The sequence below is a fragment of the Suricata suricatta genome, chromosome 14 (genome assembly GCF_006229205.1).
Source record: "Suricata suricatta isolate VVHF042 chromosome 14, meerkat_22Aug2017_6uvM2_HiC, whole genome shotgun sequence".
NCBI lineage: Eukaryota > Metazoa > Chordata > Mammalia > Carnivora > Herpestidae > Suricata > Suricata suricatta.
This window is the reverse complement of record NC_043713.1, coordinates 73,816,039-73,832,938: the sequence shown is the minus strand read 5'-3', so window position 1 is coordinate 73,832,938 and position 16,900 is coordinate 73,816,039. Positions and strand designations below refer to the sequence as shown.

Sequence of the window (16,900 nt, the reverse complement as noted above, 5' to 3'; positions counted from 1 at the left end):
GCGCGTCGCTCGACTTTACGTGAGGACGGATTACGGCGGCCGAGGAGAGAAATGTGGGCGCGGGCGGTGTGGCTGGGCCGTCGGTCCTGGATGGGCTGGCGCCGGGGCTTCACCTCCAAGGGGGATCCTCAGGTAAAGACCGGGGCTGGCCGGGCGGGCGGTGAAGCGGCTCAGGAGACGGAGCGGGTCCCACCCATGACCCCCTCCCCAGCCTCATCCGCCCAGGGTAGTGGCCGGGTCACGGCCGAGGTGATCGAGCACCTGGAGCGTCTAGCGCTTGTGGACTTCGGCAGCCAAGAGGCCGTGGCCCGACTGGAGAAAGCCATCGCCTTTGCCGACCGGCTCCGCGCCGTGGACACGGACGGGGTGGAGCCCATGGAATCAGTACTGGAGGACAGGTAAACGCTCGAGGCCGCGGACCCCGAAGCCTGGTCTGTTCCGCCTTCGCAGCCATTTGAGGTGGCGGTTATTAGTGTGTCCTTTCACGGAAGGGAGAAGGGCTTAAGCGAGATGGAATAACTTGCCCACGGTCACCCCGCGGGGTAAGTGGTTTCCTTCTTTCCCTTGCTCGTTATGGATCCGGTCAGTCTCGTTTAAAATCCTCCAGTGTTCGAATTGATAACCACCTTCGAGGCCCTGCCTCAGAGTCCCTGTCTACTCGGACATACTGCTCTACTCCACCCATATTAGCTGTCTTACTTTCTCCAACATTCCAAATTCGTTCCTTGTGTAGGATCTTTGCGGTTGCTATTATCTTTTTTTTTTTTTTTTTTTTTTTTTTGGATATCCTGTCTCCTTGACATCTGTCTTCCATAAATTCTCTCCTTCTCCAAATGTCCTCTCCCTTTCCAATCCCTGACTCCTTCTTATCTTGTTGGATTTTCCTCTATTTCGTAATTATCTTATTTTTGTTGATCTGTCCCTTGTTAATAGAATGTGCGCTCATGTTTGATTTGCTTACTTATTGGATCCTTGTCCCAAAATACGTCCTGTCAAAATATCTTCTGACCTAGTGATCCCTACGGAAATATCTGTAAAAGTGCATCAAGGTGTATGCAGGAGTATTCAGGGTATCCAAATCTGTTTATAATATAAAACAAAAACAATAACAACAACAAAAAATCCAGGAAGGGGCACCTGGCTGGCTCAGTCAGCATATGACCTTTGATCTCTGAGGTCATCAGTTCCAGCCCCAAGAGTTTACTTAAAATAGAGAATTTAAAAAAAATATTTAGGGTTTCCTGGACAGCTCAGTTGTTTGGGCATCCAACTTCAGCTCAGATGATGATCATGTGGTTCATGAGTTCGAGCCCCACACTGAGCTCTCTGCTGTCAGCACAGAGCTCACTTCAGATCCTATCTCCCTCTCTCCCTGCGCTTACCCGGCACACTCTCTCAAAAAATTTTTCACATCCTTTCTGTATTTTGTAATCTGATGATCAGATCTAGAGAACTCAAACAATTTGCCCAAAATTACATAGCATTTCAAAATAGAAATCTGATGTCATTCTTTTTTTAAACAATTTTCTTTTTATGTTTATTATTGAGACAAAAACAGAGCATGAGTGGGGGAGGGGCAGAGAGAGAGACACATACACAGAATCTGAATTAGGCTCCAGGCTCTGAGCTGTTAGCACAGAGCCCAACGTGGGGCTCGAACCCACAAACAGTGAGATCATGACCTGAGCCTAAGTCAGACGCTTGACCTACTGAGCCACCCAGGTGCCCCAATGTCATTTTCTTACCCAAGATTTCAGGTGGCTCTCCAGTGTTATTTAGGATAAAGACAAAAGCTTCCCCACAGCCTACAATGCATCATTTAACCTAGCCCCTGCCTACCTCCAAGACAGGGCTGTCACCTTCAGTTCCTCTAGCTTTTTCCTTCTTGAGATTGTTGGCCTTTTCCTTTAGCCTTACCTGATCCCTCCCACGACTCTCTTTTGCTTACTTTCCTTTCTTCTTCAGATTTCACCTGCCTCTTCCTCAAGGAGATTTTCATTGTTTATCAAGTCATGTTCCCTTTCAGGACCTGTCTCTCATGGTATTCAATAGAGCTATAATTTTACATGTGTTCATACATATTTAAGTAATATTTACTTATTTTAAGTAATCTCTACATCCAACATAAGGCTTGAAGTCACAACCCTGAGATCAAGAAGCACAAGCTCTACCAACTGAGCCAGCCAGGAACCCCATATTTGTAATATTTGATTCTCTGCCCCTCTCCTACTGCTTATCCATGTTCCAGGGAGCAGATTTATTATTATTGCTCATTGTGTTCTCAGTATCTAGCACCAAGCAGTCAGTAAATGTTTGTTGAATATTACTTATTAATAATATCTTTAGGGAAGGAGCAAATAGAAGAACAAAGAGGAGTCAATTTCCCTGATCCTATAGAGGGAAACTATAAAGAAATGCAACTATTACTCAGGGAAGAATTTGTGGAAAAGGTATTTGGATCTGGTAGCTGGCATAGTGACTTGGTGTTCAATGATCTGCAGTCTTGTCATAAACTTGGAAACCAGTTTCGGTTAATTATTCCATTCTAGAGATGTAGCATTTATGGGACTTTCATGTTTTTGAAAATACTGCCTCACTGATGTTTGAAATGGAACCGAGTTGGGGCACCTGGGGGGGCTTAGTTGGTTAAGCATCCGACTTCCGTTCAGGTCATGATCTCACGGTTCGTGGGTTCAAGCCCCTCGTCGGGCTCTGTGCTGACAGCTAGCTCAGAGCCTGGAGCCTGTCTTCAGATTCTGTCTCCCTCTCTCTCTGACCCTCCCCTGCTCATGCTGTCTCTCTCTCTCTCAAAAATAAATAAAACATTAAAAAAAATTTTAATGAAATGGAACCCAGTTAAGACCAGTGTTAAACCATTTTAGGCCACACTAGGTATAAAGGCACTGACTGGCTATTAGAAATCTCTTGGCACATTAATACCTTCCCTGTCATTCGGTTTGAGCTAAAAAGCATTAGCACACTTACATGCCAGGTGCTAAGATTTTATATATTATCTCAGTTGTCACATAAAAACCTGGAGGGTGAATACTAGTATATGCTTTATAGATGAAGAAACCAAAGCTCAGAAGGCTTACGCAATATGCCCCCAGGCTTCACCGGTGTAGTAAGAGAATTCAGGACTTGGAACTCAGAGCCTCAACTCTCAAATACTCTTCTAGGTATGCCATCTAAAGTCAGCCTCTAGAACCTTCATCCTTGCTCATCTCAACTCAAGATGGACTCAGATGACAGCTCTCGCTGCAGCCAAATACTTCAGTGCTTAGCCTGTCCCTCAAATCTTATTTGAACTGAAAATTCTTAGCCAAATTGGTTCCGTCTCATTGCAGTCTGCATCAAACTAGAAATGGATTGGGAGGGAGGACAAAGGCATATAGATGGAAAGAGAGTGGTGTCCAGAGAGATGACTGCGGGCAGCCCAGCTGCAGCAGCACTCATCAGGGCAGCCCAAGGGCCGACAGAGGCACTTCTTCCTCGGTGCTGCCGTGGTGCTTTCCATTACACTGCTTTGTAGTAGCATCTCCCACCATTCCTGGCTAAAGTGCCACGTCTGTGAGCGTTAGAGGCAAGGGTTTCTAGTTCAGACTGTCTCAACCAGGATTTTTCATCTGAACCAGAACACATGGATTCATGTGACTTTTCTCAGTGTTTCCAAGGAAGTACATAACTAATATTAGTCCAGAGGCATAGTTGACTTATTATCAAACTGGGTGTCCTATAGCATTTGGGCTTAATCCTCTTGTCAAACCCTGAGAAATGAGGTGAGTTAGATATTTATTCAGTCAGTAATTGAGAGGTGCATAAAAATTTTATCGGGTCCCATTTGGACTTTTATGTGTGATTCTGAGGTCAAGTTAGGTGACTTGTCAAGTGAACTACTGATGTGCCACCCTCACAGAGACCCTGGGTTCAGTAGTCTATGATTATGAAAATAGGAAGGTGTGGGTTTCTTCTGGAAACAACTCCATCATAAACAGTATTTAGATGAAAATGTGTGGTATTTAAAGGAGTGAATTTTTCTTGGAAACATCACTTATCTAGGAAACCGGATTGCCAAGTGAGTGAATAAATCCATTGCTATTTTATCTACTGTGGGGAGGCAGTAGCTTCTCACCACCTGTGGGTGGTAGCAGAGTCTTACCTCCTCGGACTCTTCAAGTGCCCTGTAGGGACTGGGCAGGTAGGTTAAGTGCAGTGTACTCTTGCGGGGTGGGACTGAGGTGGGCCTGGGTGCACTAACTTTCTGAAAGAAGCAGGTGCTATTCGGCACCCACCTTTTACTGCACTGAGAATGCAGGCCCAGCCATTATCACATCTTCTTTAATATTTAATCTTTCCAGCAATTCTGTGAAGCACTCCACAAATAAACAGGTATATGGAAAGGATAAGTAACTTGCACATGTGCCATGTGTGGCACTAAGATTTGAATTCAGCTGTGACTCAGGAGCCCAAGCTCTTAGCCATTTTGTCATACCACCCAACAGAAATACAAACTCCAGAAGGCCCAGTGGTTATCTTTATAGATAATTTTATTTTGTTCTCCAAGCTTTCTTAAGCCCCTGTATGGTTAAAAAAAAAAAAATCCAAGTGCAACCTTCATTTTTCAGGCAAGAAACTTAAGGTCTGGAAGGATCATGCTTTTTCAAGGCCACACAGTTAAGACGGTGCCATATCCTGGAACAGACTCCAACTCTCCATGTTTATTGTGTCTAGCCCGGGGCGGGGGGGGGGGGGCACAAAAGAAACAGAACTAGTCCTTTCCTAGAAGAACCTTATCATGACAACTTAGCTCCCTCCAGCCTTTGTCTGGATGTCCATGTAAGGTCCTTGCCCTTTTGTCCTGTTAGGTTTAGCTCTCAGTCTGTGTCTGGCTCAGAACATAACGAGCTTGCCTGCTCACCTATCAGTGACTGAGCAGACAGACTGCTTATTTTTCAGTTCAAGTATCTGGAAGCAGACTCAGACATCTTGCCATGCACTTGTAAACCTTCAAACAGCAGTGAAGCCCCATAGATATGTTCAACTCCAGTTTGGTTTCACTAGCTTGCTATCTGGATACTTTAATGAGGCCACAGGCCCAGAGAACAGTGGGAGATTTTTGGCTATGCAAGGGCAGATACTTACATAATCATAAAGGTGACTACACTGAAAAAACAACTCATCTTAGGGGTAACAAGGGGCAAGAACTGTGCTCAGCCTCCAGTCTTGTCACTTAAGAGCTAATATCCTTAAGTCACTTATAACCACTCTTGAGCAAGTTTCTTAACTTGCCTCAATGTCCATTTCCCATCCCCCCAATCCAGTGGTCTCCTGCCCATCCTTTAGCAATGACAGCACCTATTCTGAATACCTGTTCCTCACCCAGGCTAGATTAGGTGCCCCTTTCTATTCCCTTGGCAAGCTTTGCTGAACTGTTAAGACTTAACACATTTTAATTGCCTTACCTGTCTCCACCAAAAGCAATTTACCCATAGTTGAACATACCAATTCTGAGGAATAATTATCACTTACCTCACTTGAGTGGTTGAGAGAATCTATAAACTGCAGGGATCATTATTTGGTCTACTGTTGACAAGAAGTCCTCTATCTTTGAGCAGTAACCATAACTCAAGAATATGCTGCTATTTTTTCCCATTCTTGACCCTCTCCACCCATGCTCTAGAATAGAAGCCTGTTCTCTGAGAAGGTAACCTTGAGCTTCTGGTTTTGTAGATGTCTGTACTTGAGATCTGACAATGTGGTAGAAGGCAACTGTGTTGAAGAACTACTACAAAATGCCCATCGAGTTGTGGAGGAGTATTTTGTGGCCCCACCAGGTATGTGTTGCCCAAAGTGGTTTAACCAATTGTCCCTCAGTCAACTAAGAACATAGTAGGAGCTGTGAGGCCCAAATTTGCTACATGAAAGTATTCTGAAACGTATAAAGTGGGAACTAGGTGAAGGTGGTCAAAAGGCACAAACCTCAATGTACAGCAGAATGACTGTATTTTAGAATACTGTACTCTGTATTTGAAAGTTGCTAAGAGAGTAGATCTTAAAAGTTCTCATCACAAGGAAAAAATTATAACTATGTGAGATGATGGATATTAATTAATCTTGTGGTAATCATTCTGCAATATATATATATATATATATATATATATATAAATCACTGTGTTGTACACCTTAAATTTATAGTGTTGTATGTCAATTATAGCTCAATAAAATTGGAACTAATAAAAAAACCTGTATGTATTAACAGTGGGGAGGGGGAGAGTATAAAGCAAATACAGGTGGTGGCATTAAGGTGGCAGTAGAGTCGAGGGGTCATATTCCCTTCTAGGGACCAGTCTGTAATAGGAATGAACAAAACAGGGCTGTGGTGGAGAGGGGTGTATCCAGTGATACATCTGGAGCTCAAACGCTGCCTAAAGGGGCAACTGGCATTCACTGCTCCTCATTCAGTGCCTGACAGAAATGTGAGCCTGTTTTCCCAGAGAACCCAGACATCTGGCATTTTCATGTGTGTGGGGTATTTTCCAAATTTTAAGTATGGGAACTAATTCAAAGATTAAAAAAAAAAACGACACCACATAAATAAAACATACCTGCACGCCAGATGCATCCTGGGAGCCATCAGTTTGCAACCCTGGTGTTGAGATTTGCATCTTTAAAATTTACTATGACTATTTTAAATGAAAACTTAAAAATAACTCTGGGCCAATAATAAAATCCAGAATCTTCAGTGGGTTGAACTTTTTATCTCCTCTACAGATGGGTGGGTCTTCAGAATGTAGAACTGCTGCACCCTTCCGGACATGGGGGATGTGAGCTTAAGCACTCAGGTAGATGGTTTTCCAAGTGCCAGCTTCACATTCAGATCACCTCAGAGGAGAACCATTCTAAGTAGCCTCAGAGACAAACATCAGCCCCCCAGCACAGGGATTACCTCTTTGATCAAGACCCGTCCGTTAAAGGAAAGCTCTGGTTAAAGCGAGTATGGGAAAGAAAGCTTAAAAAATTGTGGGCTTGGGGGCCTGGTTGGCTTAGTCAGTAGAGCATGTTTTTGTTTTTGTTTTTGAGAGGGAGAGAATCTTAACCAGGTTCCACACCCAGTGTGAAGCCAAACCCAGGGCTTGATCTCAAGACCATGATTTCATGCCTAAGCCAAAATCAAAAGGCAGACACTCAACCGACTGAGGCACCCAGTCACCCTGAGCACATGTGACTCTTGATCTCAGGGTCTTGAGTTCAAGCCCCTCATCCAGCATGGAGCCTATTTATAAAATTAAAAAAATAAATAAAAAATAAAAAGTGTGGGCTCAACTCTTAATTAGGCCTCTGATTCACTAAACTACCTCAGATTAACTGTGAAGAGAAAAACAATTTTATAATCCAACTCAGAGCCTGATAGTTGTTGCTATTTTAGCAGACATACCCATTGGTCACATATGCTACTTCTCAAATAGCACTTTGTGTCAGACTTTGCTTTCTGGGACAAAGTGAATTCACAATCATTAATTTCCTTTCTTCCACTCCTATATGCACATAACTGGCTAACTTATCTCTGCTCCTTATTGAAAAGTATGCATTTGTTAGGCTTCACTTGTACCTTATTCTTTCAGACCCTCAGGAAAACAGGGTAGTAGCTGCACTTATTTGCATCGCTTATTTTTCATGACAAGCCGAGTGATAAGTCAGCTCAGTTGAGCCAGTTGGGAAACAGGCTCAGCTATAACATCTTTTTTGTTACTGTTTTCAAACAGGTAATATTTCTCTGTCAAAGCAGGATGAACAGAAGCCCTTTTCTCACACTGACTAGCTGTTCCTGGAAGCCCAAAGATGGTATTTTGTTACTATGAACACTGATGTTTCTACTTCCTGTGGTCACCTAAAAAAAACTGATGGTTAAGTATTTTTCAGTAACTAACTCTCTGAAGACAGAATTGGGAAATATCTAGCCAAAACAAGGCAATCAGTTCCTGCTGCTACTGGAAGTAAAAGGTATTGTCACCTTCTGAGGAAATGGACCAAATATTTACTCAGAGACTGTTCAGTATGTAAGATGTTATTTTCCTTTATCTCCTCCCAAAAAGATGGTCTGCCAAACTGTACATAAATGAATTTTTCTATTTATGTAACTGTTAGACAGTACAACAGTGTTAACTATCTGACCACTGTGTAACATCCTGTGTTGTACTTTTCAGTTGCTGTTTCTGTCAATCTAAGAAACCTTGTACCTTTACCAAACAAACTTGAATCTGTTCCTGGGTACCCACTTTGTTGGAGCAGAAGAATAACTTTCTCCTAAGGTCTGAAGAGTGTTCAAAGTAGACTCTACAGCTTGGACACTCTTAACCTACAATCATCCACCATCCCACAAAGTGATTACTCGCAAAAGGGATATTAGCCATAGCTATAGTTTTTATGAAAAGAACTTACAATAAAAAATAGCCCTGGAATACCTAACACTAAAACACTAAAAATCTGCTAAGAGGGCAGATCTTATATTAAATGTTCTTACCACAAATAAATCTTAAAAGGAGTAGGGAGGACACTTTGGGACATGATGGATATGGTGACAGCCTTGATGGTGGTGATGGGTATACACTTAATCCCAAACTCATTGATCTATATACATTAAGTAAGTACAGCCTTTTACGTGTCAATCATACTTCAATAAAGTGGCTTTTTAACAAAAAGCCCCAGATCTGGAACAAAGTAGCCTCCCTACCCCCACCACAATTACTGAATTGAGTAGAATCCAAGATAGTACAGTTTTTTGGTTTGTGTTTTAAGAAAGCTCAGATACCAAAGATCAGTGAAACAGATTTAGGGGTAAAAGTGAAAGAACCAAAAATTAAAGAGATTTTTCCCCCCTCCAAACTGACAGAGTTGGTTTTAAGAATTTTCCAATGATCTTTATGCTGCTTCCAACTTTTATTTATCTTTTTTAATGTTTTGTTTATTTTTGATACAGAGAGAGACAGAGTATGAGAGAGAAGGACATACAGAACCAGAAGCAGGCTCCAGGCTCTGAGCTAGCTGTCAGCACAGAGCCTGACGTGGGACCTGAACCCACAAACGTGATTTGACCTGAGCCGAAGTCGGAGACTCAACCGACTGAGCCACCCAGGCGCCCCTGCTTCCAACTTTTAAAAGTCTGTTTTATTCTTCTTATTCCTTTGCCCTATCTTAAATGCTCCTTTTTTCTTTAAAGCAGCTGCATTTAGGGGCGGCTGAATGGCTCAGTCAGTTAAGCATCCAACTCTCGTTCCGGCTCACACCATGATCTCATAGTTCCGTGGGTTCAAGCCCACATCAGGCTCTGCACTGGCAGTGCAGAGCCAGCTTGGGATTCTCTTTCTTCCTCTCCCAGTCATGTTGTGTCTGTCTCTCTCAAAATAAATGAACTTAAAAAAAAAATTTTTTTAAGCAGCTTCATTTATAAGCTTGGCCTTAAATTATAAGCCTGAACCAACTCTTGGGATTGAAATTTTCAAAACCACCATCATAGCAACTATCTTTGTCCCCAAATAAAGTTACTCCTGCTTCTTACCAACTGGCTACAGCTGTCACTACAGCTCAATGACATTTTTTTTCTTTTTAAACCAGTGTGCCTATTTGGTGAAAGCTATGAACTTAATCAAGGACAACCACACATGTCAATTACTAAACGTTTAAAATATATTTCTAAACAGAATGGGCCGACTCAGTCACAGTAACTGCTGATCTCCATAGTAGAGCAACCCACAAAGACACAGCACTAATTTTTTTCCCATAATCAGGGGTGAAAAATATACAACTTATTTCTGAACCAAAACCACAATTTCTGCAGTTTAAAATGTTTCACTGCCAATATGGCCCTGGTAGAAATTGTATTTTATTCCTTAAAAAAAAAATTAAAAAAACTTCCTAAGACACTAAATCATCAATCTGGAATGTAGATTCTGAGCACAAAGCAGCTCAGTTCACCTAAAAAATAAAGAAAAATTTCCCATCACCTGTCTCAGTAGGGCCTGAAAGGAGAGAAGTAGTGTGGGGAACCCCTGCTTTGGTATGGAGAGTCACGGCCCCTTGACCCAGACCGAGACCGTGAGTAGCCATAGCTGGTGCTTCTCTCTGGATAAACTCGGATGTAGGAAGTTTCACCCTGAAATTCAAACAAAAAGAGTGAAGGAAAAATAAGACTCAGAATAATACAACACTAAAACTTAACATGGCTGCCTGACAATAATAGTTAAGTATGAAGCACTTGCTGTTTTGTCTGCAATGATGTTATCTCATTAAATTTTTTTTAATGTTTATTTTTAAGAGACAGAGTATGAGCTGGGGAAAGGCAGAGAGAGAAGGAGACATAGACTCTGAAGCAGGCTCCAGGCTCTAAGCTGCCAGCACAGAGCCCAAGGCAGGGCCTGAACTCACAAACCACAAGATCGTGACCTGAGCTGAAGTCGGCCACTTAACTGAGCCACCCAGGCGGCCCTGATGTTATCTCATTAAACCCTCACAATAATGCTATGATGTAGGTACATTAACCAGCGTATTCCAACAATGAGGAAAACAATGCTATAATCTATTCCAGGGTGACACATATAATAAATGACAACTTCACAGGTCATAAATGAGCTACTACGATTAACATATCTGAATTACTACCACTGACTTCTGAATCTAAGAACTGGAAAGGATCTCAGAGGTCATACAATTCAATCCCCTGCCACCTCATCTATGCATCTGAGGATGGTACCTATGGAAGAAGCTAACCAGTATTCAACCCCTCACAAGTGTCAGGACCATAAGTTAGCTTCCTGGCAAGTCTTGTGAGATAGTATCTTATTGTTCCTGTTTTGCATATCGAGGAGCCAAAGTCCAGAGAATAACTCTGCTAAGAAATAAATGAGTGGCAGAAGAGTCATGTCTAGGGTGGCCTGTCTTCAGGCCCTTTGCCCTCAGCCAACACTCAGAGGATCTAAAGATGCTAAGATGAATGAAGACATGTGAAATTCCCTAGGTGAAGTCAGTAATTGGATTAATCCTTATGGAGACCCTGCTTTGCAGTATAACTAAGGACCAGATGTTGTTCTGTTTCTGTTCCAAATTCAGGCTGAGTAAAAGCAATGTTAAGCTGTGTACTTCCCATGCCATAAAATTAAGGAATTATAAGAGTCCTTAGAAAAAGAAATGGACCCTTGGAGCACCTAAGGGACTCAGTCGGTTGAGTGGCCAACTCTTGATTTCAGCTCAGGTCATGATCCCAAGGTCTTGGGCTCAAGCCCCAGGTCCATGCTCAGTGTGGAGCCTGCTTAAGATTCTGTCTCTCTCACTCTGCCCCTCTCCCCTACTCACGCTCGCTCACTCTCTCTAAAAAAGAGAAAGGAAGGAAAGAAATGGACCCCGAAATTCATGTCCTCAGACATCTAAATCCCATAATAAGTCAGGACAATATACCCAGGAAAAAAAAAAGAATGTCCAGTTTGTCTGCTGTCTAGTCTCAATCATATCAAAAGGATAGTCGACATGTGAATCAGACAGAAAGATCCAAAAGCAGCTGTCTTCTTAAGAGGAAAGACATCAAAAACTAAGTCTTGAGAGTAAGGTCATTATAAGAAAATGCCAAGATGGCTAAAGTTTCAAAGAGGATCCTGCACTACTCTGGGAAAGGAAAAATGAAGTCGACAACTTGGCTCAACAGCAGTACCTAGAAAAGCTGAGACGATGAGGCTGGCTTGCAGAGCCCAGACTAAAGAAGAGGCACAACCATAATGATTATGTTCACAGAGGTACAGTGCAGATTAAACCAATTGTGAAAGGGATGGTATCACAGAATAGCTCACCACATTATGACAGATTGTACCAGTATTCTCTCCAGGTTAAAAATACTATGACTACAGACTTCTCTGTGATGGCCCTGTAGGACTTGGGCATGATGAATTCCTTGACTCTGTCCACTTAAGATAGATCGTTAATGGTACTGTGAGATCATCAAATGGCAAATGCATTCAGCTTCAGGTGGAGTGGCCTGGGTGCAAGCTCAGCAGAAGGTGGGAACCCACCTCGTGAGAGCGGAATTTGGTGTCATCCAGTTTACGCAGGGCGTATTCCATGTCTTCTTTTCGGAGATACTCCACCATCCCCATTCCATCCTTCTGCACATCTGCATAACAGACGTCCCCTGCTTCTCTCATGTGATCCTTCAGATCCTGCCAGCTGCCTGATGGAGGAAGTCCTGGGCATGGACAACATAAGAGGCCATATCCTTCAGCCATGTTAACTGACCTGTTAAAAGCCAGCAATACCTAGGGTCCCTTTTCCATCAATCACTCACTACTTTTAAATCCTGAGATCCCCAAATCATAAACCGTAGGGATATAAAACCAGAAAAGAGCAATAAAGTATGTGTAGTAAACCACTGTAAAAAGCTGGTCCTAAGCTAATTTTCCAGAGACCAAGCCTTTCCAACGGAACAAGACGTCTACCCCATTATAGGTTTTGGTATCCCTGAGATTCACAGCCTTTCTCTATCCTTCATATTTAATATCAAACTCCCAAGACTTTGAGTTCTAATTTTTTTCCATTATGAAATTTATCAGTACCAACTATTTCTTGCTTACTGGGTTCTCAGAACATGGGAATTTTGAAACTATCCAATGAAGTAACCAAGGCATAGCTGAAGGTAACAACACAGGAGTGTTTCTTGTAGGAGTGAATGACTGACAAACTAAACAAAGTACCTTTTAAAGTTCACCAACATTCTTCAATACAGTGGGGAATAAGGTAAGACTCAGACGCTAAAACTAGTCGGGAATTATACAACCCTACCTGATGTCATGAAAGGGAAATGTGCTCCTGCTCTCAAAGGCTGTGTTTACCGCTCACAGCTCAGGACTGCAGCCATTTCCTAATAGTTTTCTAAGCAGGATTTCAGAGCAGCATGGAGAGAAAAAAAGATATGTATGACATCCTGAAGGAGGGAATAGAGTTCTGGGGTTAAAAAATTACAAAGGGACACAAGATAGGCAGATACTGAAAGGATCACTGTTAAACACCATGGGAGTCTGCTGGACAGCGTGAAATTCATATCTAAGAAAGTGCCAGGTTCTTCAATACATTTCACTCCACCATGGTCCTAAAATGCCCCTGTAAGGTGCAGAAGCCCCCAGGTCTTCACTACTGTATTAATATTTTGAAAAGATGCATAAACCTCTGAGCTTGGCATTTCATCACTTATGAATACTAGACATTTCATTCTATATCATTCTATAGTCTGCAATACAAGCCTTAAAGCTTCAAGTTGTTCTGTTTTCTTTTTTATTTAATTCCAAAGCCACCACCAAAATCTGGCCTTTTTCATGATCCAAGGCCGAGCAGTTATTCAAATCTGGCCCCTGGAATGTCTAGCAAGTCTGAAACCTACTACATTCCTAAGGAAAACTTCTACAGAATTCTAACACACAGGGTTTTGCCATCTTCCCTCTCAACAGTAGAAAACTCCTTTATAAAAGGCAAATTTATGTTCTATCAAGGCTGCACTACCAATGCAGTTTCACTGCAAGATACCTGCCTCACTGGCAAGACCACAGGGCTTCAGACTATGTACAGTCTATTGAAAAGAAAGCCCATGTTCCATGCACGGAAGAGTAACAGCTAACATTTCATGAAGGCCAGACTGTGTGCTAAGTATTTTACATGCATCACCTCATTCAGTTTGAAAAGAACATACCTGAAACAAGAACTCGGAAATCAGATCTTCTTGTAGGAGGCCCATTCCTCCCACCGCGGGGCCACCCACCCCGACTGCCATAAGTCCTGGGGAACTCCACACGAAGCCGACACTGGCCATAATCATAACCATTCCTTCCATAAATTGCATCCTCAGCATCTCTGCAAAGAAAAGTTTGTGGAGTTAGTGCTGTGCAGGGGGCTGACTTCCCAGTGAGGGGCAGGAGTAATAAGTATAAAAGGGAAACCTAGAGTTGAGAAAAACAGTCTTGATGCACTGTTCTGAAGAATCTTCATGATACTGGATTTAAACTTTTCAGATGTCACACACAGGGTTTTCTAGACATGAAATAATAATGAAACAGGAAACATTACTTATAAAAGGAATTATTCAGAAAAAATGGACAGATAACTAATTTCACCAGTATATTTCTCTAACCCTGTAGGCAGTTTCTTAAAATGCCCACCACACACTAGTCCTTTAATAATCAACAAGGGCTGGTACCATCAAATCTATAAAAAGAAAAATCATTTAAAAATAAATCAGGCTCTGGGGAGGAGCCTGGGTGGCTCCGTCAGTTAAGCATCTGATTCTTGATTTTCAGCTCAGGTCATAATTTCACAGTTGTGGGACTGAGGCCTGCGTCTGGCTCTGCTCTGCAGGGTGCAGAGCCTGCCTGAGATTCTCTCTCTGCCCCTCACCTGGCTCAGACTCTCCCTCTCAAAATAAGTCCATAAACTTAAAAATTCAGGCTCAAATTAGGATTTTGTGAGGAATATGGAACTCTCTCATGTGTACCACTTCAGCATGGTTTGAAAAGCTAAGTTGTAGGGGCACCTGGGTGGCTTAGTCAGTTGGGTGTCTGACTTCAGCTCAGGTCACAATCTCACAGGTTTTAAGTTTGAGCCCCGCGTCGGGCTCTGTGCTGACAGCTCAGAGCCTGGACCCTGCTTTGGATTCTGTGTCTCCCTCTCTCTGACCCTCCCCTGCTCACGTTCTCTCTCCCCCTCCCCCTCTCAAAAATAAACATTTTTTTAAAAATTTAGAAAAAAAAAAGCTAAGTTGTGAAGACCACTCTCTGGGTACAGTTTTGCCAGAGAGGTAAATATTCAATGAAGTCACTTTCAGCCTTCTCTAGGGCCCTAGTAGAACCAAGTCTGTTCTCTAGCACTGGACTGGAGAAAGAATGGCCTCAGTGCTTGGATGGACAAGCAGAGCCAAAGATGTAGTAATGAAGGCATCGTTCAGTTGTCACAGGTGCATAATTGCTTACTGCAACTCTAGTCACAAGGTTAAAAGCAAGGAGGACCCCGACCAGTACAAACCTGGCTATATTTATAATGAAGTGAAGGAGAGGCAGAACAGCTAGGGCCAAAGAGCAGATTTCAGTACAGACTGACCAGTTCCAATGATTACTCTTCTTACCAGTAGCCGTCTTTGGGTAAGTGCTTTTATCAAGTTTTCACATCTCTTAAATGTGAACAACTTACCTCCCTCACACGGTTATCATACAGATTAAAAAAGACACTATGTGTGCGGCACTTTGCATCTTGGCAACTAGTGATATCAAAAGATAGCTCTTCTATTATGAAAGAAAGGAGGGAAGGATGACACTGCAGCGCATATACAGTGAAGTTTGTGTTCTGAAGGGCAGCACAGGCGGGGAGGGGCCAAATCCTACCTTGATCGCTTACTAGCATTCTTTTCTCCGCGATTCTAAATCCTCAGTTTCTTCATTCCAAAAATGTGGCTAACACGACCTCTTTTATAGGTTGCTGAAAAAGCTAAAGTGCTACTTGACACATAGTGACTTCAAAAACACACACCGGACCGGTTACAGAGGTGCAAACCTTCTCCAGTTCCGGTGTGAAAATGCCCAGTTCCGTTTTTGAGGCAAATGGCAAGACACCGAGAATGAGCGCTGTGGGAATCATCAAAGCCTCCGGGTGCTTCCTACCTCCGGGTCCACAGCTGCCCTCCTGGCCCTGTACCACACTACACCCAGGTAGGCAAGACACCCTACAGACAGTCCTTGCAGCAAAGCCCCCCGGGCGCAGACTAGGGACAGCATTCCCTGGGTCAATGCTGGCAAACACCGGGCTCTCATTTACCCCGGGCGGAGTGACCAGGCCAGTGCGGTGGCTTCTGGGAAGCACCAACCACAGTTTTTAAAGTTCCCCGATCTTTTCTGGCCACCAGGCCGACAAAGTTTGCAAAATCACAGAGACCCCTTTGAGCCAGTTTAGGGATCAAATGCTTGGGGCCCTAAGCATCTGGCGGTGCCTCCCTCAGAGGAATGGAATGAAATCAAGAGACCCCCTCCCCCCCGACCATTTTAGAAGTCTTTCCAAATCCCTGGTGTTTTTAGAAGGACGAGGCCGGGACCTTGCTGGGAGGGGCGCACGCGGATGGCGATCTGTTCCATCACAGAGACCCCCCCTTTCACCCCCCAAAGGCAACCGCGTCCCCGCAGTCTGTTCCCCGCTAACGGCGAGTTCTGGCTGGGCGGAGGGGTGGGCAGGGAGGGCGACCGGCCGCTACTGCTCTTCACCGAGTCCTCTCCCCGCTGGTTCCGGCCCCAGGTTCCCAGGGCCTGGGCCGCTTCCCCTGAAGGGCGCCTCTCCAGCCGTGAGGGAGAGAATGGGCTCGAGTACCACCCCCGAGGCCGGTCTGGGCAGGCCTGGGCCGTCCAAAGACCCCGCTTTTGTGTTTTTAAATAAACTTGAAAAAAAAATAATCCTAAAGGAAGTGACGACGGAGCAAAGGACGGCTGGAGCCTGCGGTGAGAGGCCTCAGCCTCCACCCGAGGGCGCCGTGAGGGGTCTGCGCTGAGGGGGGAGGGGAGGTCCCGAAGGGAAGGAGGGAGCCGGGAAGGCGGGCGCCCGACGTCTCGGGCCGGCGGGTGGGCGGAGCGGGGCCTCACCGGGGGTCCTCGAAGCGCACGAAGGCGAAGGGCACAAGGCCGTGCCGGTTCTTGAGCTCGATCTCGCGGATGCGGCCGTACTTGTAGAACAGGTCCTCCAGGTCCTTCTCGCGCACGTCGGTCGGAAGGTTCCCCACGTAGATGCGCCCGTCTCCCTCGCCGCCGCGCTCGTCCGCCCAGCCCGACATCCGCACCGCCCGACGCCGCGGGCCCGCCGCAGCCCACGTCGCCGCCGCCGCCTCAGCCGGGGTCCCCCC

General features: G+C 44.2%; 2 protein-coding genes across 3 annotated transcripts in view; one reads left to right on the top strand and one right to left on the bottom strand.

Annotated features, from left to right (window-relative positions):
- The first annotated feature begins 24 nt into the window (after positions 1 to 24).
- On the top strand, positions 25 to 8,459 carry GATC (glutamyl-tRNA amidotransferase subunit C). Its single transcript, XM_029922037.1, has 3 exons — positions 25 to 398; positions 5,731 to 5,834; positions 7,764 to 8,459. The coding sequence occupies exons 1-3, from the start codon at positions 52 to 54 to the stop codon at positions 7,817 to 7,819; spliced, it is 507 nt and encodes a 168-aa protein (XP_029777897.1). The 5' UTR covers positions 25 to 51; the 3' UTR covers positions 7,820 to 8,459.
- A 1,203-nt stretch (positions 8,460 to 9,662) lies between these two features.
- The window catches only part of SRSF9 (serine and arginine rich splicing factor 9), a 7,389-nt gene continuing 151 nt past the window's right edge, over positions 9,663 to 16,900 (bottom strand). The window contains exons 2-5 of one of the 2 annotated variants that reach the window (XM_029922129.1): positions 16,644 to 16,878; positions 13,721 to 13,881; positions 12,054 to 12,226; positions 9,663 to 10,150 (exon numbers count right to left, since the gene is read on the bottom strand). In XM_029922129.1, the coding sequence (XP_029777989.1) occupies positions 10,007 to 10,150; positions 12,054 to 12,226; positions 13,721 to 13,881; positions 16,644 to 16,831 (666 nt within the window). In that variant the 5' untranslated portion in view covers positions 16,832 to 16,878 and the 3' untranslated portion in view covers positions 9,663 to 10,006. Of the gene's footprint in view, positions 10,151 to 12,053; positions 12,227 to 13,720; positions 13,882 to 16,643; positions 16,883 to 16,900 lie in introns of those variants that run through there. The other variant, XM_029922127.1, reaches the window with a different exon arrangement.